Source organism: Myotis yumanensis, unplaced genomic scaffold (assembly GCF_028538775.1).
Source record: "Myotis yumanensis isolate MYYU_CA2020_CCGP unplaced genomic scaffold, mMyoYum1.0.hap1 SCAF_9, whole genome shotgun sequence".
Lineage (NCBI taxonomy): Eukaryota > Metazoa > Chordata > Mammalia > Chiroptera > Vespertilionidae > Myotis > Myotis yumanensis.
The window spans coordinates 51309031-51334669 of record NW_027223760.1 but is presented as its reverse complement, the minus strand read 5'-3'; the positions used below and the strand labels follow the sequence as shown (position 1 = coordinate 51334669).

At 37.5% G+C, this 25639-nt stretch overlaps 1 protein-coding gene across 2 annotated transcripts in view; it reads right to left on the bottom strand.

Annotated features, from left to right (window-relative positions):
• GLCCI1 (glucocorticoid induced 1) overlaps positions 1–25639 on the bottom strand; it is an 81827-nt gene that overhangs the window by 14179 nt on the left and 42009 nt on the right. Inside the window, exons 3-5 of one of the 2 annotated variants that reach the window (XM_070424322.1) lie at positions 24254–24340; positions 7238–7354; positions 389–541 (exon numbers count right to left, since the gene is read on the bottom strand). In XM_070424322.1, the coding sequence (XP_070280423.1) occupies positions 389–541; positions 7238–7354; positions 24254–24340 (357 nt within the window). The remainder of the gene's footprint in view (positions 1–388; positions 542–7237; positions 7355–24253; positions 24341–25639) is intronic. The other variant, XM_070424323.1, reaches the window with a different exon arrangement.

Here is a 25639-nt window from a genome sequence, read left to right as displayed (position 1 = left end):
AGTGAAACTTCTGACAAGTGGATAAAAAAAAGCAGTTACAAAAGGCTACATAGTACATGCTTGCATTTATATGAAATGTCCAGAACAGGCAAGTCCTTAAACAGAGAAGGTAGATCTGTGGTTGCCTGGGGCTGGGACCATTGGAGGGAAATGAGGGATGACTGCTCAAGGGTATGGAGTTTCTTTTTGGTGATGAAAATGCTGCAAAATCAATTGTACAGATGGTTGCACAACTCTGTGAATATGCTAAAAACCACGGAATTGTACACTTTAAACATGTAAACTTTATGGTATGTGAATTACATTTAAAACTGTTACCAAAAAAGAACTTTTGAGACAGTTAACAATATTTTTTTAAAAAGAATTCAAACATTCCATGTAAACTTACCTTGGACACTTCTTCCTTCCCATTATTTTCCTTAATGAATACCTTTTCTAATTCAGGACTTATTCCTTCTACATTGCAGGGCACACGTGAAACAGCTGATTTTGGCACTGATATATTTGACAGAGGCATAGGGACTGATCTTGATCCAGTAGCCTACAAATCAGAAGATAAGGTAGTACCAAATTATTTGTGGTCAAAGAAATCAAAACTAAAGAGTATAGTAAATCTGAAATTAGAAACACAATGACCTTTCAAAACAATGTAAGTTCAGATACACATACAGAAATTTAGGTTCTAAAATAAGGAATGTAAAAATCACAATCAAAATAATCCGTTATGCAAGTATATAGGTATGACTGTATGTATAATGTATACACTTTGTTTTTGTTTTTTACTTTAAATTCTTTATTAGTTAAGGTATTAAAAATGTGTCCTCATCCCCTCCATTAACCCCCATCCTCCCCCCCCCCCCCCCCCCACTCATGCTCTCACCCCCCTGTTGTCCATGTCCATTGGTTTGGCTTATATGCATGCATACAAGTCCTTTGGTTGATCTCTTCCCCCTACCTCCACCCTCCCCTACTTTCCCTCTGGGGATTAATAGTCTGATCGCTGTTTCTCTGTCTTTGGATCTGTCCCTGTTCATGCAAATACAAATATTGTATTTGTTCCTGTTTTTTTTTTTTACTTCAAAATAAGATATGTGCACTGTGCATAGGAATTTGTTCATAGTTTTTTTTTTAAACTATAGTCCAGCCCTCCAATGGTCTGAGGGACAGTGAACTGGCCCCCTGTTTAAAAAGTTTGAGGACCCCTGGTCTATGTTGTTCTCTATAGTCCACAAATGAGTGAGATCATGTGGTATATATCTTTCTCTAACTGGCTTATTTCACTTAGCATAATGCTCTCCAGTTCCATCCAAGCTGTTGCAAAAGGCAAGAGTTCCTTCTTTTTTTACCGCAGCATAGTATTCCATTGTGTAGATGTACCACAGTTTTTTAATCCACTCATCTGCTGATAGGCACTTAGGCTGTTTCCAAATCTTAGCTATGGTGAATTGTGCTGCTATGAACATAGGGGTGCATGTGTCCTTTCTGATTGGTGTTTCTGGCTTCTTGGGCTATATTCCTAGAAGTGGGATCACTGGGTCAAATGGGAGTTCTATTTTTAGTTTTTTGAGGAAGCTCCATACTGTTCTCCACAGTGGCTGCACCAGTCTGCATTCCCACCAGCAGTGCAGAAGGGTTCCTTTTTCTCCACATCCTCTCCAACACTTGTTGTTTGTTGATGATAGACATTCTGACAGGTGTGAGGTGATACTGCATAGTCGTTTTGATTTGCATCTCTCGTATAATTAGTGACTTTGAGCATGTTTTCATATGTCTTTCGGCCCTCTGTATGTCCTCTTTCGAAAAGTGTCTATCTAGGTCCATTGCCCATTTGTTGATTGGGTTGTTTATCTTCCTATTGTTAAGTTTCATGAGTTCCTTGTAAATGTTGGAGATTAAACCCTTATCGGTGATATCATTGGCAAATATGTTCTCCCATGCAGTGGGTCTTCTTGTTGTTTTGTTGATGGTTTCCTTTGCTGTACAAAAGCTTTTTATTTTGATGTAGTCCCATTTGTTTATTTTCTCTTTAGTTTCCATTGCCCTAGGAGCATTATCAGAGAAGAAATTCCTTCGACATATGTTTGCTATTTCGCTGCCTATGGATTCCTCTAGTATTTTTATGGTTTCCCGTCTTACGTTTAAGTCTTTTATCCATTTTGAGTTTATTTTTGTGTATGGTGTAAGTTGGTGGTCTAGTTTCATCTTTTTGCATGTATCTGTCCAATTTTCCCAACACCATTTATTGAAGAGACTGTCTAGACTCCATTGTATGCTCTTGCCTCCTTTGTCAAATATTAATTGGGCATAATGCTTTGGGTCAATTTCTGGGTTCTCTATTCTATTCCATTGATCAATATGTCTGTTCTTGTGCCAGTACCAAGCTGTTTTATGAACAGTGGCTTTGTAATACAGTTTGATATCTGGTATTGAGATCCCACCTACTTTGTTCTTCTTTCTCAGGATTACTGCAGCTATTCGAGGTCTTTTTTTATTCCAGATGAATTTTTGGAACTTTCGTTCTAGATCTGTGAAATATGCCGTTGGTAATTTAATGGGGATTGCATTGAATCTATAGATTGCTTTGGGTAGTATGGACATTTTGATGATGTTGATTCTACCAATCCATGAACACGGTATGTTCTTCCATCTGTTTATGTCTTCCTCTAGAGGAAGACATAAACAGATGTATACACTTTTAAAGTAGAATAGCAGACATAATCTTTGACACTGTTTAATTTTTACCCTGTTTCATTTTTACTGGAAAAGCATAGTTGAAATCATGTAAGTATACCATGTGACTCTACTGTTTTGTGTGTGTGTGTGTGTGTGTCTGTCTCCTGCACTGAGACAATTACCTGCAAGTATTTTCCATTTCCATTTTGTCAGTCATTTAAGAAAACCTCAGCCATTTAGGTTTAATTTTAGGCATGTTATATTTTTCATTATTTATATAACATTATTGCCAGAAGTATATATTTGGTTTCTGCCCTGGTCCCTAACACAAAGTTCCTAAAATTCTTGTAATTTCCTGAGTGATAGGAGTGCCAATTAGCATCTTTTGTTCCAATATTTATTTTTTGACCCCAGATCCTGACACAGAGCTCCTAAATTCCTTGGAATTTCCTGGGTGGTAGGAGCCAAGAGTCTTTTTTGTTCTAATGAGACAGCTCTTAGTGGGCTCCTGAATACCTTCAGAATGGGGGCTAGTCACTAGAAAGACCAAGCTTTGATTAGAAGCTTGAAACTTTCGGCGACTCCCACCCTGACTCATCCTCTCGGGAAGGGAGAAGGGATGAAGATTGAGTTAATAGTGGATCGTGCATATGTGATGAAACCTCCATAAAAAACCCCTGAACTATGGGTTCAGATAACTTCCAGGTTGGTGAACACATAGCCATATCCACCAAAGGGTGACATACCCCAACTTCACGGGGACATAAGTGCCTGCACTCAGGATCTCCCAGATCTTGCCCTATGTTCCTCTTCATCTGTATCCTTTATTATACCATTAAAACACACCAATAAATGTGTTTCTTTGAGTTCTGTGAGCCATTACAGCCAATTATTGAACTGATGAAGGGGTTGTGGGAATCCCTTCTTTATAGCCAGGTGGTAGACGTACAGAAGACAATCTGGGACTTGCAACGGCATCTGCAGGGGGCGCAGTCTGGTGAGGCCGAGCCCTTCACCAGTGGGGTCTATGCCAACTCTAGGCAGTTAGTGTCAGAATGGAATTGTGAAACTCTTAGTTTGTATTTGAAAAGTTGGTGAATGGGCTGGTGTGGAAAACAACCCCATACATTTGGTAGAACATTATAAGTAGAGGGTACGGAAGTTCACATTTAAGAGAAAAGTACTGATTTTATGTTTATATTTTATGTAATCATCTCATTAAGTTCTCAGTTTTTATTATGAAAAAAATATAATCATCAACATAATTAAACAGAATAGCATAATGAATCCTCAGGTGCACATCATCAAGCTTCAAAAATTAAAACAAGTGCCAATTTTGTTTTATCTAAAATCCTTTTTTTTTGTTCTTAGAGTATTTTAAAGAACATTCACCTCTCACCTACAAAAAGTTCAGTGTGTATAACAAAAGATGATTATTTTTACACATAACCAAATGCCAAAAAGTTCTGTGCAAATTGGGAACAAGCACATAATTCTTTTATGTTAAGTCAACAAGTAAACAGATCTACTATAAATGCATTGGGGTCTTACAGAAAAGATGCTTGAAATAAACAAAGTAAGAATAATATTTTAATTCTATCAGATTAAGGAGAAAAAGGAAGTCATATGTGAAATTTCACTTCAAATGCCTGAGGCTTGCTTGGCAATTGCATGTTTGTTTTACAGCTCTGATGCAGTATAAATGGTGTACAATAAAATCCTCCCATTTTAAGTATGCAGTTCATTAAGCTTTGTAAATATACACAGCCATCCAATTATGAGTATAATCACATTTAGAACCTTCCATCTTTCTGAAAAATTCCCTAGGGCCTCTCTGTAGTCAATTCCTAACCCTAATACTTTCTGTCTATAATTTTGCCTTTTTGAGAATTTAATATAATGAATCATATAGTATGCAGTCTTTTGCTCCTCACTTTTTTCACTTAGCATGTTTTTGAGATTCAACCATCTAAGTATCAATAGGTCCTTCCTTTTACTGCTAAGTAGCATTACAATGTATAGATATATGAAATGTTTATCCATTCACTAGCTGATGGATATTGGTTTGTTTCCATTTTTTCACCCTTATGAATAATGCCTCCATGGACATTGCTGTACAAATTTTTGTGTGGACATGTGTTTATTTCTCATGGACAGATGCTAAAGAGTGGAACCGCTGGGCTGTATGGTCAGTGTATACTGAACTTTGGAAGAGAATGCCACATTGTTTTCCAAAGTGGCTGTACCATTTTATGTCCCCTCGGCCCTGCCGCAAAGTATGGCTCTTCTAGTTGTTCCACATCTTCATCAATATTTGATATTGTCAGTATCTTCCATTTTAGCTGTCCTATCATTAGTTTTAATAGTTTAGTTCATTCACTTTGATTTTCTAAATATATAATATTGTATGCAAATAATGATATCAATTATTTCTTTTTTTTCACTGCTCTGTCTAGAGCAGGGGTGGGCAAACTTTTTGACTCGAGGGCCACAATGGGTTCTTAAACTGGACCGGAGGGCCGGAACAAAGGCATGGATGGAGTGTTTGTGTGAACTAATATAAATTCAAAGTAAACATCATTACATAAAAGGGTACGGTCTTTTTTTTTTTTTAGTTTTATTCATTTCAAATGGGCCGGATCCAGCCCGCGGGCTGTAGTTTGCCCACGGCTGGTCTAGAGCAATGGTTCCCAACCTTTTCTTGGCCATGCCCCACCTAAGCATCTCTGAAATCCTGATGCCCCCCCCCCATGATATATTATTCAAAAAGTGAACTCCTATTCACATGGAGGAAGCCTAAAAGGCCATTAACTTGGTCTAAACAAGCTTCCAAAGAACATGGCATCCATGAAAGAGAAAAATAAAAGAACAGACAGTTGAAGTACTGAGGAAGAAATCACTATGAAATTGTTAAAATAATAATAATGATATGAAGTGATTTGAAAAAACTAGCAAATAAAGTTTCAAAACATATAATAGAAAACTGAAATGCATAAATATGTCAATATCTGTATCTATATCTATAGATATAGATATATACTCTATATGAGACCTCCAGAACCATAAGACATGCAAAAAATTCACTGTTAATAATAACTCATTCTCAAACTGCCCCCCTTAAAAATCAAATTGCCCCCCTGTGGGGCATGTGCCCCACGTTGGGAACCACTGGTCTAGAGCATCTATATTATTAGCAAATATCAATAATTACAGACATCTATGACTTGATTTTTATTATAACAAAAACACTTCCAATATTTTATTGGTAAAATCTCATAATATGTGCAGTTAGTCATATTAAGATATACCCTATTTTTAAATAAGTTTTATCATACATGAGTATTGAGTTTTTATGAAGTCTTTTTAACATCTATTTTGACCTCCTGATGCAATGAATGTAACTAATATATTCCGTAATGTTGAATCATCCTCACATTTGTGAAACAATCCCTAATTGGACCTGGGTTTTTTGTTTGTTTGTTTTTTATCCTCACCAGAGGATTTCCACACCCCCCCCCCCCCAACTGATTTCCAGAGAGAGTGGAAGAAAGAGAGGAGGGGGAGGAGGGAGAGGGGGAGAGAGGGAGAGGAAGAGGGAGAGGAAGAGGGAGGGGGGGGGGGGGAGAGAGAGAGAGAGAGAGAGACATCTACGTGAGACCCATCAATTGGTTCCTCCTGCAAGCACCCCTACCAAGGCTGGGGAACCTGCAACCAAGGTATGTGCCCTTGACCAGGAATTGAACCCAAGACCCTTTGGTCCACAGGCCAATGCTTTAACCACTTAAGCCAAACCAGCCAGGACTGGACTTGTTTTTATATACTACTTGGGTTTTTTCTGCCATAACTACTATATTTTCTTTACTAAAATTTACATAAATATTTGTAAGTTAATTTGGTCTAGACTAGCCTTCCCCAAATTTTGTTCCATTGGGCTATGCTAATACATGTTCCTAGGAGGAGAAAACCCCAACAAAACTATAATCCTCAATTTCTTCATATGTAAAATAGGGGTAAAATATATAAGAGATACAGAGATAGATGGGTTACAGTACTATTAGGAAGATTAAATGAGATAATGCCCATAGTTGCTTAATGAGTGAATGAGCTAGGATTTCAGCCCAGCCAGTATCAATTATCCTTGAGACCACTACACACAGCTATATCTGCTATTAAAAAGATTAGATATATGGCTAAAAAACCCTTCTTATACAATTTAGCAAATAGTAGTAATTTAGTAGATCTAGGGCAGCGGTTCTCAACCTGTGGGTCGCGACCCCTTTGGGGGTCGAACGACCCTTTCACAGGGGTCGCCTAAGACCATTGGAAAACACATATATAATTACATGTGTAATATTGTTTTTGTGATTAATCACTATGCTTTAATTATGTTCAATTTGTAACAATGAAATTGGGGGTCACCACAACATGAGGAACTGTATTAAGGGGTCGCGGTATTAGGAAGGTTGAGAACCACTGATCTAGGGATTTACATTATTAATTTTTAATCCTAAAATGATTAAGATTCTCCCTTTATAATGAACCCTTTAACAAAAAGTTCGCCTACCTGAGTGTGACTGATGGCTATATGGTTGCCATGGAGAGGTGACTGACGATCTTTCTCCTTACTGTGCCGACTACTCTGTTTACTACGTTGTAGTTGCTGCCGCAGTTTGGCAATCTGCTTTGGAGAGAGGGCAGGAGAAGCAAAAAGAGAACAAAAGTGATTACCAATTTTTTAGTACTTATTTCTTTAATTTTTGGATAAGACTGATTCATTCTTCCAAATTTTAATGATTAAGACTTAAAAAAATAATAAATAATAAATATATGCTACAAATGTTCAATTGCACAATTTAAATAATGTTGTTGGTAAACACGTACAGTAAATTTCCCCAGATTATTTCAGATTTTCCCTTTGTAACACCAGAAATATCTTCCTCTTTAAAACGCTTTTATAAGGTGAGAAATTAGTATTTCACATCCCTAGAGATTAAAGTCATCCCAATCTCTTAATATAGGGGCAATATTAGTTAAGTCTTATGTAAACAAAATCAACCTGGTTTATCACTAAATACTTGAAAATTTTAAATTCCATAGTGGTAAGAAAAATCAAAGCATTTAGGTAATTTATTAGTATTTTATTAGTACTTAATATTTTACTATTTATTACTCTTTAGTGACACAACTGGCATTTAATTTTCCAGCTTTACTGAGATATAACTGACACAAATATTCTGTAAGTTTAAGGTGTACAATGTGTTCATTTGCTACATTTATATATTGCAAAATGATGCCACCAGAGCATTAGCTAACACCTCCATCCCATCACTTAATTACGGTTTCTTTTTTGTAGTAAGAACATTTGAGGAGGAGACCAAGATGGCGGCGTAGGTAAACACCGGAGACCACTGCCGCAAACAACCATTTTAAAAATACAACTAAAAGACTGAACGGACATCACCCAGAACCACAGGAAGGCTGGCTGAAGAGAGACTCTACAACTAGAAGGAAAGAGAACAGCAAATCGAGGCTCAGAGGCGGCGCAGTGTGGAAAATACAAAGGTACTGAGGTGCGCGCGCAAAGCGGGCTGGTGGCTGAGGGCGCAGTTGTCGTTTTCTGTCGGGAGTGAGTCTCAGACTCTGGGCTCCAGATCCGGGCGAGTCTCTAGGGACCCAGACTCAAACGGGAGAAGCGGGATTATCCGGCATCAGTTGGAACCTGAGGGCAGCTTTCTCTCTGAGGTTTGCAGCGGCTGCCGGGGTTCTGAGAAGCAGAGCCTCTGGGAACGGGACTGAGCGTGGCCATAACTGCTCCCTCCGCCCGCCCTGTTGATCCCGCCCCGCCCAAACTCTGCGCACAGCCATTTGCCGATCGCCTCAGGCAAAGGCTGGATTAGCGCCTCCCCAGAAGGCAGATGTTTTCCATACAGCTGATTCCTATAGCCAGTCGGCCTGGGGGTCAAATCCCTCTAGTGTTAACTACAACAATTAAGGCTTGGCTAGAACAAGACTGCGCACAGAGACCACAAGGGGGTGCACCAAGAAAGCATAAAAGATGCGGAGACAAAAAAACATGACAGAAATGGAGGATATGGAGCTAAGAATCGCAATTTTGAGGGCTTGCCATAAATTTGTGCAGAGCCTCACGAAAACTAATGAGACCCTCGATGCTACGATAAAGAAATTAGAAAGTAAGCATACACGGACTGAAATAAAGAATATTATACCCAATAGCAGACCAGAGGAGCACAATAATCAAACAAAAGATTCGACAAAAAACATCCAATTGGAAAAGCAAAATGAAAAAAGAATCCGAAAGTGTGAAGATAGTGTAAGGAGCCTCAGGGACAGCTTTAAGCGGTCTAATATCAGAGTCATTGGAGTGCCAGAAGATGAGAGACAGCAAGATATTGAAAACCTATTTCAAGAAATAATGGCAGAAAACTTCCCCCACCTGGTGAAAGAAATGGACTTACAGGTCCAAGAAGCGCAGAGAACCCCAAACAAAAGGAATCCAAAGAGGACCACACCAAGACACATCATCATTAAAATGCCAAGAGCAAAAGACAAAGAGAAAATCTTAAAAGCAGCAAGAGAAAGAGGCTCAATTACCTACAAGGGAATACCCATACGACTGTCAGCTGATTTCTCAACAGAAACTTTGCAGGCCAGAAGGGAATGGCAAGAAATATTCAAAGTGCTGAATACCAAGAACCTACAACCAAGATTACTTTATCCAGCAAAGCTATCATTCAGAATTGAAGGTCAGATAAAGAGCTTCACAGATAAGGAAAAGCTAAAGGAGTTCATCACCGCCAAACCAGTATTATATGAAATGCTGAAAGGTATCCTTTAAGAAGAGGAAGAAGAAAAAGGTAAAGATACAAATTATGAACAACAAACATGCATCTATCAACAAATGAATCTAAGAATCAAGTGAATAAATAACCTGATGTACAGAATGAACTGGTGATTATAATAGAATCAGGGACATAGAAAGGGAATAGACTGACTATTCTTGGGGGAAAAAGGGGTGTGGGAGATGCGGGAAGTGACTGGACAAAAATCATGCACCTATGGATGAACACAGTGGGTGGGGAGTGAGGGTGGAGGGTGGGGTGGGAGCTGGAAGGAGGGGAGTTATGGGGGGAAAAAAGAGGAACAAATGTAATAATCTGAACAATAAAGATTTAATTAAAAAAAAAAAAAAGAACATTTGAGATTTGCACTCTTAGCAACTTTCAAGTATGTAATTCGGTATTATTAACTACTAGAGGCCTGGTGCACGAAATTCATACACTTGGGGTGGGGGTCCCCCAGCCTGGCCTATGCCCTCTCACAGTGCGGGAGCCCCGAGATCGAGCGCCCCAAAGATGTAGGCCCTGCCCACCCATCTGGGGCTCCTCAATAGATTGCCCCAAAGAGGTAGGCTGGAGGGGGGGGGGGGGATCCGCCTCCATGCCATGTGGAGCCGTGGGACCCCCAGGCCTCGCCTCACAGAGCCGCGGGCCCCACCTCCACACCACATGGAGCTGTGGGACCCCTAGGCTTCGCCACAGGGAGCTGTGGGACTCCAAGGCCTCACCCCACGGAGCCGCGGGATTCCCAGGCCTTGCCATGCAGAGCCGCAGGCCCTGCCTCCGTGCCGCACACAGAGCATCAAGCCCCCACCCACCTGCGCGCACACAGCCCCGCCTACCCGCATACGCCTGCTGCACACGCAGCCTCCTGGTGATAGCTTGTTGCGACATGAGGGCGTGACAACTACATAGGCTTTTATTAGTATAGATCAGCCGTGGGCAAACTACGGCCCGCAGGCTGGATCCGGCCCATTTGAAATAAAACTAAAAAAAAAAAAAAAAAGACCGTACCCTTTTATGTAATGATGTTTACTTTGAATTTATATCAGTTCACACAAACACTCCATCCATGCTTTTGTTCCGACCCTCCGGTCCAGTTTAAGAACCCATTGTGGCCCTCGAGTCAAAAAGTTTGCCCACCCCTGGTATAGATAATAAAAATGCTGTACATTAGATCCCCAGAATTCATTCATCTTATAACTGGAAGTGTTGACCCTTTGACCAACCCCAGTTTGTCCATCCTCCAGCTTCTGATAATCACAACTCACCTCTCTATTTCTATGAATTGAGCTCTTTAAGGTCCCACATACAATTGATATCATACAGTATTTGCCTTTCTCTATAGGACTTATTTCACTTAGCATAATGCCCTCAAGATTCATCCATATTGCTGCAAATGGCAGAATTTCTTTCCTTCTCGTGGCTGCATAATATTCCATTGTGTATATACATCTTCCTTATCCATTCATTCACTGACAGACAGCTGGCTCTAATCACACAACTTTTAAAAAACAAATATAACTTTGGGTTATTCCCCTAAATGTAATGGTAACACTCACAGGCTAAAGAAAAGTCACTGACTACAATATGGCTTGGAAATCATTAAATTACAAATGTATTTTAGGTGAAGTACAATCTGCTTAAAATGTGCTAGACCAGGAATAAAATATTCCTGCGCATTTTAAAGGGTATCATTAGCAATTTGAGGGAAGTTATTTAATATTGGCATTATTTATGAAAATATTACGTTAATTAACAGTTATACCTGAAAAAACACTTTTATGTTACCTACTAGCTGAAGTGTAAATACAAAGTAAAGTCTGTAAAATATATTTCCTCAAAGAGATACAGTAAAGCAAAAATACAAAATATTTTAGTATTAGCTGAATACTTACTTTTAATAACCATGACAATAAAAAGCAAAATAGACAGTTGTTATTAAAGCTCAAGGGAAAAAGTATGTAGGTTACAGGGAAAATTCATTTTTACTTTTGGCAAATAGAAGAGAAACAACATGGAAAGAAATAAAGCACTTAACCAAAGGAATAATTTATATCCTTTCTTTTATAGTAAGATCCACTTATCCCTTTACTTTTCTTAAATCTCTTTGTAGCTTATGGGCTTTTCATGCAACATCTTTGCAGAGATATACAAATATGATTGTCTATGTGTTTCTTGTGCTGTTGTAATGAGGTAACTTTCTTCTAAAGAACGTTAATTTTCATTGGAAAAGGAATAAAAATTAGTAGGTAATTACTATAAATCAAGACAGTTTATTCACTATGATGAAAATATAGAATTTCAAATCGTACAAGTCATTTAATTAGGATAGAGATATAAAATTAAGTGTTTTCTGAGTATCAATGATGTTTATTGGTATTTTGAAACCAGCCAGAGTTCATATAGAAGAGCCCATAATGCTTAGAGATTAATCAAAGCAATTAGTGCTTTTCTATTTAAAAATATCTTTAAAAATAAACAAACAAAAATAAAGGCCTTTGAAACATCAAAATAAGCCAGAAAACTTTTTGTCCTAAACAGCTTTAACACCTTAAGTGCCCAGCCTGTTTTGTCTTCTGGACAGAAAGTATAGTGTCAGTCACCAGTGAGTGACAGGGCGCTTAATGTGTTAACAAACCCCTGAAAACAAAATGTATACATCATGGTACACACCTTACTTTGCAGAGATACCAATTTAAATTATGCAACCTTATAATTTTCACACAATACTGTTCATTTTTGGAATATAACATAGCGATGCTCTTATTTAGAATTCAGCAGAGATTATAGTTAAAGTGAAGCTCATCTTCCTAAATATATATATACTAGAGGCCCGGTGCACGAATTCATGCATGGGTGGGGTCCAGTCCACCCCGATCGGGCCAATGGGGGCCGGCTGGGGAAGGAGAGGCCGCAGGAGGTTGGCCGGCCGGCCCTGCCCCCAATCAGGCCAGTTGGCTGGCTGCAATGCGTGTCATAGCGACCTGTTGTTCCAGTCGTTCCAGTGGCTTGGCTTTTATATATATAGATATGTACTCAGAACATTTACAAATTTTTTATCAAGAACTATGGAACGAAAGCAAGACACCAAAAATCCCCCTTCGCTTCAGAGTACAGGAGGTCCCTGTGTTATTTACACTATATTCAGAAGAGGTGCAGACCTACATAGTAAAACTGCATATGTTCTCACCTTCCAGGGCTTTTACTTAGAATTTGTCTTCTCTTTTCCCTTTGATGCTCAAGACCGCATTACAGCCAAAGCCACCTCTTCTCCCTGACCTTAGCACCAGTGGAGAATAGACACAAAGGTTTCCTCTGGGAGGGAGGTGTAGAAGGAAACCGTAACTCCACCTCCCCACAAACACATACACACACCCCTCCCACCTCATGCACAGCTCTGATCCTCTGCCTGAGACAGCCTCCTTAAAGTCCACATTCCATTGCATCACACAGAAGCTCCTGGTCCTCACTGCGGTGAGCCTACCTACCCTGGTTACTATGATGAAATGACCACACAACTTTTCTTTACTGACTGAATTTTTAAAACTAAACTTTAGATTAATCTTCCTTTGTGTTTCTAAATATTCATTAGCTATTCTGTGACCTTAAGAAAAAACGTAAGACTGGACCTTGAGTAAAATAAGGTAGACAAAGAAAAATACTGTATGATCTCACTTATATGTGGAATCTAAAAAAAAAGCTTAGAGTAACAGAGAGAAGATTGGTGGTTGCCAGAGATGGAGTGGTCGGGGGCAGGAAATGGGTGAAGCTGGTCAAAGGGTACAAACTTCCAGTTGTAAGACAAGTCATTTCTGGGAATGTAATGGATAGCAAGTGACCATAGTTAACAATGCTATAGTGTAGATTTCAAAGTTGCTAAGAGAGATCTTAAAAGTTCTCACAATACATAAAAAACTGTAACTGTGTGAGGTGATGATTTTGGAACTTATACATATATCAAATGATTACATTATATACCTTAAAATTATACAATGTTATATGTCAACTAGAGCCCCGGTGCACGGGTTTGTGCACTGGTAGGGTCCCTCGGCCTGGCCTGTGGGGAATCGGGCTGAAACCGGCAGTCCGACATTCCAACATGAAAGAGGTCCCAAGCACATAAGCTGCAAAGTTTTAAAAAGTTAATGAATAAATGATCCTGGGTCAAAAGAAGAAACAGTCATTGTAGGCAGAAGAAATAGCATACATACAAAGAAATGACTAAAACATTTGTGGAATCAGATAAATGAAAATCAAGGATTGGCCCCACTTAAAATCTGAGAATTAGGAATACATTTTATTGTAAATTTTTGAAAACCTGATAACATCATCCTTGTTTATTTGCTATTTTTGTCTTGTTAGCCCTCCCCCCCGACCCCAACATACTATTGTTAGCATTTAAAAACAAAATAAAACTAAACTAAATTCAGCCTTAAATAACTGCTTGAGGCACTCTTTGTCAGAATGAATTCTATTCCACAAGCCAGGGAAATGAGAAATCCTAAAAGGTAGTAGGAGAAAAAGCAGGATTTTAAGGCTTTTAGAAAAAAAGAAAAGAGAGCTAGTTTACAACCAGGAAAAAAAGGCACATGTGCTTTTATGGGAATCACCTCATTCATTTTTCAATAAAAGCAGATGAGATAGGTACTACTATTATCTCCATCTTATAGATGAGGAAAATGAGAGGTAGAAAGATTAAAGAGCTTGCTAAAAGTCAGACAGTGAAGTGGTGAAACAAATATTTAAATTTAGGAAGTGTAGTTCCAGAGTTTGCTATCTTAACTACTATTCACTATTGTTTAAAGAATCAAGTTAATAACTCACCAGGAGATAAAGAAATCTTATAGAAAGTGAAGACAAACATACAAATGGAAATGATAATTTGACACCTGAACTAAAACAAAACAAAAAAACCAAACCAATTATTAAAGCTATTTACCTAAGACATTTTCTTAAAAACGTAGCGAGAGGTCATGAATCTCAAGCTGTTATTCACTTTTTTATATGAAAAAAAGGGAATATGTGACCAACTTTAGTGCTTGTAAAGATAAAGTGTCTCAAAAGAAAGGTCCTGTAGTAAAAAAAAAAATTTTTAATATTATATTCCTTGACAGTGTTCAGAGGAATTTAAAATGCAATACCACCTAATCTAACACTAAAACTAAAAATTTAAAACTTTTTTTGTCTTTCCATAAATATGCATAATCAGTGTTGTCTTCCTGTTTTTCTTTAAAGTGCCAACAGGAAAACCCAAATGAACTATCTGCTATTCATTCAGTCCATGATAATCAAATGAGAAAATGCAGGCACATGCATGCACAAACGTGCATGTACAAGGAGCACACACACATGCATAGGGAGAGGTTACCTGCACAAACATCAACCCTTTCATACCCACAGATATGCTTGCCCAGGAACAGACAGAAAAAGATACTCCCACACACAAATTCATCCCCAAAGATACAGCCAGTATCTTTTTTATACATATAAAATAAGTTTTAATATAGAAGTGTATTTACAACTACCTACAAGGCACAAGTTTCAACAGAGGCATGTTAACAAACCAGACTAACATTTGAAAATACACTTAGTTCACAAACCCGCTTGATCCCACAGATTTATTTTATCTCTTTTGCAGACCAGGAAACACTAAAAAGTAAAATACCTTTTCCAATGTAACACAGCTAATAAACGGCAGGCCTGGTCCTTCAGTCTTTAATTCGTAACTTCTATTTCCTACCAACAGTGCTGAAAGTAATACCAGGTTAATGTTCAACTGCAATAACTACCAGTCACTATGTATTGGCTCATAATCTCAACCACTTCGCAAAGTAACTTCCTTTCTTAATGTTGGAGATATTGCAAGATGTGAAAATAGAATAAAGATGAACAAAAATGTGATGAAGCAATTAACTGACTACATACTAACATACTGATAAGTTTCTATTTTTCTGATAAGCAGTATTTAGGACCTTAAAAACTGTGCCTATTGGATACAATTTTAAATTATGAAAAATTGTAAAACATCTTTATAACTCAATATGGATTGAAAGAGACCTTATTAAAAATATATAGTTTTAAAAGGTTCATCACACAATTCATTTGCTTTCAAATGGATAATCAAAATTCTCCATTCTGTTGTCTTTTAGGTCCAGAGAAAATATTATTGCAATATTTTTGCCTACTATAGTATGATAAAAAATATTTTAAATACCAATACTAAAGGAATGTTAGGGCGAAAGGTATACTCTTAGTAAAACTATAAGAAACTTTTATTTTTCTTATTTAAAAAGGGAAGTCCATATCAATAATACTTAATAATTGGCCTTGGTCAAGTAGCTCAAGTGGTTAGAGTGTCGTCCTGATACGCCAGAGTTGCGGGTTCGATCCCTGGTGAGGGCACATACAAGAATCAACCAATGAATGCATAAATAAGTGGAATAACAAATCGATGTTTCTCTCCCTGTCTAAAAATAAATAAGTAAAAATTTAAATAAATAAAATGAAATCACATCTAATAATTGTTATTTTATTAGAAGTGAGAAGCATACCTAATCATTTTCCTTACTTCTACAGATGGTTCCCTCTAAGAAAAACTATCTTACTAATGAGAGCAGGACTAAGATAAAGAAGCAACCTATGATTTTTCCTTATTTCCACTGAAGGACTTATGAATAGTAAACCCACCTTTTTTCAATTTATCTTTATCAAAATCATGAATAGTAAAAAAAAATTAAAACAATAATACAACATGTACCATTTTTGTTTTCTCTGGGAATGACTCCTTCTGGGACCAAAAGGTTTGCTTCCTGCTTACTATAAAAACAGTGGATTCCCTCAGCTCTGTCTCTCTCTTCTGAAATGGGATCTACTGCATGGGCAGGCATCCATTTGGGCCCTCCCCATCTCCCCCATGTGACTGCAGGGCCAGGAGAACAAATGCAAACTTGATAGTCTTGATACTTGCTGTGCTGAAGTCCACTGTCTAAACCAGGAGTCTCATGATTCTGCCAGCACCCATGAAACAGTAAAAGCAGCTTTTTAGGCTGTAAGTAGGAAAAAAATAAAATCGAAGACCCAAGAGGATATACTTTCTCCTTTGCCTCAAATGGAGAGGAGTTTTAATGGGACAACTTGAATGACTGATGTATGTTCCCTATAGATAAGAGGTCATGATGAATTCGTATCTGATACCCACTCCAGATACTCAAAATGTGGAGCTAGGATAACAGAGTTTTACTGTAGCATTTGAATCAGCATAAGCTCCAGACATTAACCAGACAAAAAATATGTGAGTTTCCCAGGAATCATTTGGGAAATTAGTGTGAGAGTCATTGTGGAGGGTTGTCTTAGGTCCATGTAAGAAAGCCACCTAGAAGGGTGAAGGAGCTCAGCAGCTGAGAATGTGAAATCTAGGTCTAGAGGCCAAGGAGAGATTAAGAGACTCACTAACGCATTAAGACAGAACTAAAGGTAAGAGATGTGTAGCAACAAGGAATTCCAAAGAACCCATGAAGTCACAAAAAGAAGTTTTAAGAATCTGTCAAGCCCAGGGAATGTCAAGGCATCTTACAACAGTACCATTCAAATAGGAACATATTTTTCCCCTTACCTTTCCCTCTCTCCCCCACGCTCCAACTCCAGAGGTGTTGGAAACAGGAGCTATGGAATTAGGAAGGCGATGAGCAAGACACAGAAAAGGAGCCTCCAGGATCCCTTCACCCATGAAGGCACCCAGCTGTAGAAGGCCCTAGTTGGGAGAAGACGAGCAATATAACCATGAGAGAAGTTAGAAGCGTTGACTATGGTAAGAGATTGGAAAGCATGCTCACCTGAAGGGACTGCAGGGGTGTAAGTGATCAGATTCTAGTTTTGTACTACGGGAAGGAAACAAATATATTTATCACAAACTATATCCCTTCTTCTCTCATTGAACAAGGACAATAGGAGTTAATATAAAGTCTTTTTGTGATTATTCCTTAAAGTCTTAGCTGCTTTTCCTAATATGTAATTAAGCTATTTAAGAAGTAGATTGTTGTTATCTACTGTTTCTTTTGAAATTCTAGATGCTTTACACAATACTGAGCATAGAGTCTCATTCATCTGACATTATTCCATGAATAAATGCAGTGCCACTAAAGGCTGATGATGTTTGCTAAAAAAAATTTTACCTTTATTCTCTTTTATCTCTATTAAATGTATAGAAATCAAGTACCATAAAAAGTGACAAGTATTAATTAAATCTTTATCATTTACTTAGCAGAGTTTTTAAACTCTAGTTATGCTGTGTACATTAATTTTAAATTGTTTTATATAAACAGGGAACCACATATCTAACCAATGGAAAAGTACACTTGTACTTTTTTGGTTTGCAAAATGTAAATAAAGGTTGGACCAACAACCCTTCAGTAAACATAATCTAAAGGAAGAAAAGTAATCTCCTCTTAAAGGAAAATGATGCTTCTCTTGAACTCATTTCCTTAACATAGACACAAACCACAAACTCACTGTATACTGACATCAATAATAGTTAATGATAAATATATTGATAATCTGACATTTCTTTGTAGGTACTCTGCCCTTTTTCCAAATGTGTGTGTGTGTGTGTCCTTGATCTATAATTCCACTACACTAGACGTAAAGGTTGGAATTTTTTCACTGTTCTGTTTTTCCTCCTTGGAACTGGTGGGCTTTTTCAATACAAAGATATACACGGCTCTTCAAATCTAGCAAATTTTCATCCTTAAAAAATTTTTCTTCCCTGATGCTTATTATTCTTACTTTCTGGAACTCCTAAACCTATTTTCCATGTTTCTTAACTTCTCTTTCATGTATAAACTTCTTTATCATTTTGTTGTATATTTTAGATGATTTGCTCATCCTGACTTTCAATTCTCAGTTGAGTCTTTTGATTCACTAATTCTCTCTTCTGCTATGTCCTTTGGATCCAGTAAACAGTTTTTTATTTCACCAACTTTTGTTACTTAAAAGATTTTCAAATGGACCTTTATCATTCTGCCTGTTCTTATTTATTCCTTTTCTCATTGAAAATTACTATTTCGTTTGAAATTATAAATTCTTATTTTAACATTATTTTGGGATTGTGTTTTTATCTTTATTTCTTCAGATGTACAGGATTCTATTTAATATATCTGCTGTGTGTTATGGCAATAGATTTCCTTACATTCCCTAAAATACTTGTCTTCAAGGTCACCTTAGGTGGGAGTGTTGTCCTTGGTGAGCTCTTTCCTGCCATGTTACTTCATGGTTGCTCAGACTGGCCTCTGGGGTTGCATAGCTCCAGAGCAGGTTTTAAATTAGTATGACTGGGGCCTTGGTCCCACATGGGTAGAGCTCTAGTCCAGATGCCATGTACACATACAACATATGGTTACTATTTCCATTTTTACATAGCTGTCTCTCTGGCCCAGAGGAAAACACCAACAATGTCACATGGGGTTATTTCAGGTACAGTTTTACTGCCTACAAACACAGTCCTAGATCTCTATTTATGCAAACAGCTCCATTCCAATATCCCACCATTTATTTGCAAGATACATTTGGCGCTCTTAAAATGTGTAGGAATCTACTCTCTCTTAAAATTGGCTTAAAAAGTCTCCCTAATCCCCAGCGAACATGACCCAGGCTCCCTCCCTCCCTCTCTCTCTCTCTCTCCCTCTTTCTTTCTTTCTTTCTTTCTTTCTTTCTTTCTTTCTTTCTTTCTTTCTTTCTTTCTTTCTTTCTTTTCTCTTTCTTCTTCCTTCCTTCCTTCCTTCCTTCCTTCCTTCCTTCCTTCCTTCCTTCCTTCCTTTCTTTCTTTCTTCTTTCTTTTTTCTTTCTTTCTTCTCTCTCTCTCTCTCTCTCTCTCTCTCTCTCTCTCTCTCTCTCTCTTTCCATCCATCTGACTGATTTGAGAGAGAGATGAAGGGGGAGAGAGAGAGACATTGATATGAGAGAGAAACATCGATCCGATCTGTTGCCTCCCACATGCGCCCAAACCAAGAATCAAATCTGAAACCTTTTTGGCATATGCCATGATGCTCTAACCAGCTGAGCCACCAGGCCAGGGCTCAAGTCATCTTTTAAAAACATTATAGTATATAACTTTTAAAAATATTACTATTTTAATAGTAGCTCTTATTTTTCATAATTTTCTCAAATGCCGATTTTTAAAAAAAATATATTTTATTGATTTTCCACAGAGAGGAAGGGAGAGGAATAGAGAGTTAGAAACATTGATGAGAGAGAAACATCGATCAGCTGCCTCCTAGACACCCCCCACTGGGAATGTGCTCGCAACCATGGTACATGCCCTTGACCGGAATCGAACCTGGGACCTTTCAGTCCGCAGACCAACGCTCTATCCACTGAGCCAAACCAGTCAGGGCGAAATGCCAATTCTTATTTTTACTTTTAGTCTTCACCCATATATTCCTATACTTTTCCTAGCCATAGTTATTTGTATTGTATAGAATTTAATACCTTCATGACATGTCACGAAAAAGCCACCAGAGTCTTATATTTTTTCCTTTTTTTCTTTCATCTTTACTGAGATATAATTTACATTCCCTTAACTTCATCCATTTGAAGGGTAAAATTCAGTAATTTTTAATCACTTTTCAGAGTTCTATAATAATCATAATGCAGTTTAGAGTTATTTCATCAACCCCAAATTTGCTTTGAGTCTATTTGTAGCCAATAACCACTCCCCCAGCCCCACTCCTGGCCACATGCAACCACTAATGGGCTTCGTTTTTTCCTGTATAAATTCGCCTTTTCTGGCATTTCAATATAAATGGAACCATATCATAGGTAGTCTTACTCATCTGGCTTCTTTCACTTAACAGGGATTAGAAAAACTACAATCTGCAGGTCAAATCTAGCCTGCCACATGTTTTTGTAAATAAAATTTATTGGAGCATAACCACACCCACTCCATACTGTCTGTGGCTGCTTTCGCATTACAATAGCAGAGCTGAGTAATTGCAACAAAGATAATATGGCCCACAAACCCTGAAATATTTACTATCTGGCCTTTTACAGAAAAAAATTGCTGACCATTAACTTAGTAAAATCTTTTTGAATTTCAATTACACTGTAGCATGCATTAGTATTCAGTACATTGTTTCCTTTTATTGCTGAACTAGAAGCCCGTTGCACGAAGATTCACGCAATAGGCCTTCCTTCCCCTGGCTGCTGGCACCGGTTTTCCTCCAGCACCTGAGACCCAGGCCTTTGGTCCAGTGGCATCGGAGAAGCCAAGCCTCTTCAGTCTTCAGTCTTCAGTCTTCACTCCGGCCTGGAGCCTTCAATCTTCGCTCCCGCCTGCGTGCGCAAATTACTCGCCATCTTTGTGGGTTAATTTGCATAGTCACTCTGATTGGCTGGTGGGCATAGCGGAGTGACACCAATTTGCATGTTTCTATTTTATTAGTGTAGATAGTATGCTATTGCATGAATATACTACATTTTATTTATCCAGTTACTAACTGATCGATAATTTCCAGTTTTTAGTTGTTCTGAATAACTCTGCTATAAACAATACTGTATGTCTTAAAGTACACAGGTGTTTTAATCTTTATTATACAGATTCCTAGGAATGGAATTGCTGGGTTATATGCTAAGTTGATGTTTTAACTTTTAAAGAAACTGGCTAACTATTTTCTGAAGTCGCTGTACCACTTTATATTCCCAACAATGTTTGAGGGGTCCAGATTTTCTGCATCCTTTTCAATACTCAACATTGTCTTTTAAATTAAAGTCATTGTAGTTGGTGTGTAGTTGTATTTAATGATTTAATTTTACATTTATCTAATGACTAATGATGCAGAATACTTTTTGGCACCCATAAATATTTGATGAAAATACTTCCATTCAAGTGTATTACCCATTGGATTGTCTTATTATTAATTTGTATGAGTTCCTTATATATCTGTGGATAAGGCCTATATCAAATATATGATTTGCTAATATTTTTTCCAGTCTGGGGCTTGTCTGTGCATGCTCTTAGTCATGTGTAAATGTTCATTTTAATAAAGTTCAATTCATATTTTTTTCTCTTATGGCCTTGTTCTTGGTGTTGCACCTAAGAATGCCCCACCTAATCCAAGGTCTTCTAGAAGTTTTATAATTTTAGAAATTATATTTAGAACTATGATCCATTTTGAGTTCATTTTTCTCTATCCTGGGAGCTAAGGGCTTAAGTTTTTTCTTTATATATGGATATAAAATGATCCCAGTACCACTGTTGGAAACACTGTCCTTTTCAAGTGAATTGTGTTGTTAACTTTGTTGAATGAAATCAACTGACTATAAATATAAGGGTTACTCCTGGATTCACAATTTTGATCCATTTATCTATATGTCTTCTTTTATGCTAATTCTTTGCCAACTGCATTCTTATAATGTACATTTATAAGAAGTATTGAAATTGTGTAATGTACGTCCTCCCAAAATTTTCCTTGCTTCCAAAATTATTTTGGCCATTCTAGGTCCTTTGCATTTCCATGTAAATCTTAGGGGTATTACCTTGTTAATTCCTGCCCAAAACAAAAAGTATGAAATTTTAATGGTGATCACCGTGGATCGATTTTGGGAGAACTACCATCTTAATAATGATACTGAGTGTTACAATCCAGTAAGGCTCCTACTCTCAGATGTAATTTGAGTATAGAATGAGTAGTACAAAGTCTGAGCCCTTTACAAGTTGGCCCCAAATTTTATTATCACTAGGCCTGCTTGAATCTCCTCTCTATGCATTTATAGTCTCCTCTGACTAGTGATGCATGGGTGGTTTGGGCCCACTTCACTTTCTGCTGTGCATATCCAGTCAAGCTGGGATATGTGGTGAACTTATCAAGCCCCTGTGGCTGTCTTGCCTCTTACAACTCGATAAAATCTCGCTACTTGCCAGAAACAGGACTACAACCTCAGACTAGCGGAGCCATTGTTTCTCCCTGTTCATTTGTAACTAAGATCACTAATTTAATCTTCAATACTCTGTATCAAGTACTCTGTCAGCAGTAGGGGCAGCAAAGCTTCTGGTTTTCAAGGCCTGCTCCATCCTGGTTGAAATGTCACACCAACAAAGCAGGGGATGAGTAAGAAGGGGGAAAGGAGTAGCACCAGATAAGAACACCACAAACTTGGGTTATTCTTGCCTTGAGTTCAGTACTTTTCATGAACAAAACTTCTCAATTTGTTTGTTTGATTTCCAGAACACTGAATTATTTGTTTTAGCCAGTGTTATGGTTGCTTTGTGGGGAGAGCAATCAAATCTCCCACTCAGTAATTAATGCTAGCCACTCCTTTTTCAATCATGCATATCCTAGGTTGTTGCAATCCAAAGTTCAATTATACCAATTCTTGGCTATTACTTTGAGATTGCATTGCTTCTGAGATAAAACTGAAAGTTCACTTTTTTGGTATTTGTATTTTATGCATAGATATGTAGCGACTTTAGATATATTAAACCAGTTTCCTTCCTTCCTTCCTTCCTTCCTTCCTTCCTTCCTTCCTTCCTCCCTCCCTCCCTCCCTCCCTCCCTCCCTCCCTTCTTTCCTTCCTCCTCCCCACCTCCCTCCCTTCGTTTCTTTTTTCCTTGCTGCTGGGAAAAACTGATTTTGTGTACATGCATTTGTGTGTAGGGTAGACAGAAGTTGAGGATTTCTCTACATTAATATTATAGAGAAACTATAATACTAATATTATAGAGATACCATAGTATATGCAAGATACTGATAGCCCTTAGTATATTAAAATGATACTAAAAGGTATGGAAACTATGGCATATATAAAAATTACTTGAGAGAAATGTCAATGTTTATCCTGGAGAAAAATAACATATTGCTAGTCTTTCAAATATTTAAAGTTGACTTACACAATGATACCAAAAGTGGAGTAAAAACTAAGGGGTATAATTCTGAGTTCAATATACAACATTAACTATTTAACAACTTAAGCTGAAACAACTGAACTAGTTTGGTTCTCTAGCAAAGTGAGGAGCTTCTCTCACCAAGAATGATCAAAATACACTAGATGACCATTTTTTTTAAAGGAGTGTTTACATAGAAGATAGACTAGAGCAGCGGTCACCAACCAGTGGTCCGTGGACCACTGGTGGTCCATGAGGTCCGAAAGGTTGGTGACCGCTAGACTAGATGACCTTTCAATTCAGTTTCTATGAAAATAAAAGAATTTAGATAGATAAAAGATAACACTATCAGGAAAATAACCCAAAATATAAAGATTATCACAACTTGGGTTATTCATAATGAATAAGAGAATAAAAACTATAAAAGATCTGAATTCCACTGTACTACTGGGTCTCAAAGGACAACAATATGCTGGTTATCATGAAAAAGTTATTAGAAGCAAAAAACACTTTCCTACCACTGTACAAAACTATGATCTACAGTTCTCATTGCTATAACTCAAAAACAAGAAAGCTGAAGTGGGAACAAAAGATAACCAAAAGGAAGAAGATATAGCAATTATAAATAAAATAAGAATTCATTCTGGAAAAGGCAAAAGCTGAGTGTTTGCAGAGCAACCATTTATAAAGAACATGAAGAGCACAAATAAGGTAAACTCGGATTTGTTCACCAAAACATGGAGGGCAACTCCTAAACTCTGAAGGAAAGTACCATTATATTCAGGAAATGATAAGATAATTTGCTAGGATAAAAATAGGTTATAGACTACAAACAGAAATACCTTACCTCTTTCAGTTGATCAGCACTCCCCCATGACGCAGAACGCTGATGTGACCTCTCTTCTGCTCCCTCTTCCACCCAACAGCTAGGTGTCTTGAACAAAACAAAGTAAGAAATTTTGTCTTTACTCCTTATTCTCACAGCAACTCAAACATATTTCAAAATTTTCATGAAAAACCAATTAAGAAGCTATACTGCTAAAATCCCTTAAACGCTAAGATTTTCATGACCCTGTGTAATGTTTAAAACATTCTATCATATTCTGAGTTAGACATGATCAATTAATGATGCTTCTAAGTTACTCAAAACATTGTTTTTCAAATCAACATTAATGAAACATCCAAATGTAGTACAAAACATTAAGTACCAAATGGTAAGACCATTTAGTAGCTATATCTAAAAAAAAAAACTAACAATATTAAAGTATCATTCTTAATACATGAGAGGACTCTTGGTGTAATGTAAATTAGGGAAAGTAAAAACCACTATTTAAAGACAAATAGTAAAGATTATCACAGTAAATATATATGGCTCTAAAAACTATTTTTATTACACATTTAAAAAACCATCACTTATGTTGCGGCTACACCCATGACTTTACATAATATATAACTTCTTATGAAAAAGCCATCAGTGTTGTCTGGATGTACCATAATTTATTCATCCAATCACCTATTGAAGGACATCTTGATTGCCTCCAAGATTTAACAATTAAGAATAAAGCTACTATAAACATCCATGTGCAGGTTTTCCAAATCCTTTGGGTGAATACCAAGGAGCATGAATGATGGACTGTGTGGTAAAAGCATGTTTAGTTTTGTAAGAAACAGCCAAACTATCTTCCAAAGTGGCTGCACACCATTTTGCATTTCCACCAGCAATGAATGAGAGTTGCTGTTGCTCTGCATCCTGGTCAGCATTTGGTGGTGTAGGTGTTTGAATTTCAAAACAGGTCAAACTAACTCAGGTATGAAGTGGTATCTCATTACTATTTTAATATGCATTTCCCTGACAACGTATGATGTAGAGCATCTTTTCAGATGCTTATTTGCCATCTTCCTTGATGACATATCTATTAAGGTTTTGGCCCATTTTTTTAAAAAAAGGTTATTTTCTTATGTTGAGTTTTAAGAATTCTTGGTATGTTTTAAATTTATTTTTTATTGAATTTATAAAGGTGACATTGGTTAATAAAATTATATAGGTTTCTGGTCTACAATAAATCATCTGTGTATTATATTGTGCATTTACCACCCAAGTCAAATCTCTTTCCAACACCGTTGATCTCCTCTTTACCCTCTTCTACCTCTCCCCACGCCCCTTACTACTGTCTGTGTCCATGAGAATCTTTTTTTTCTTTGCTCAGTCTCTTCACCCTTCTCACCCAGCCCC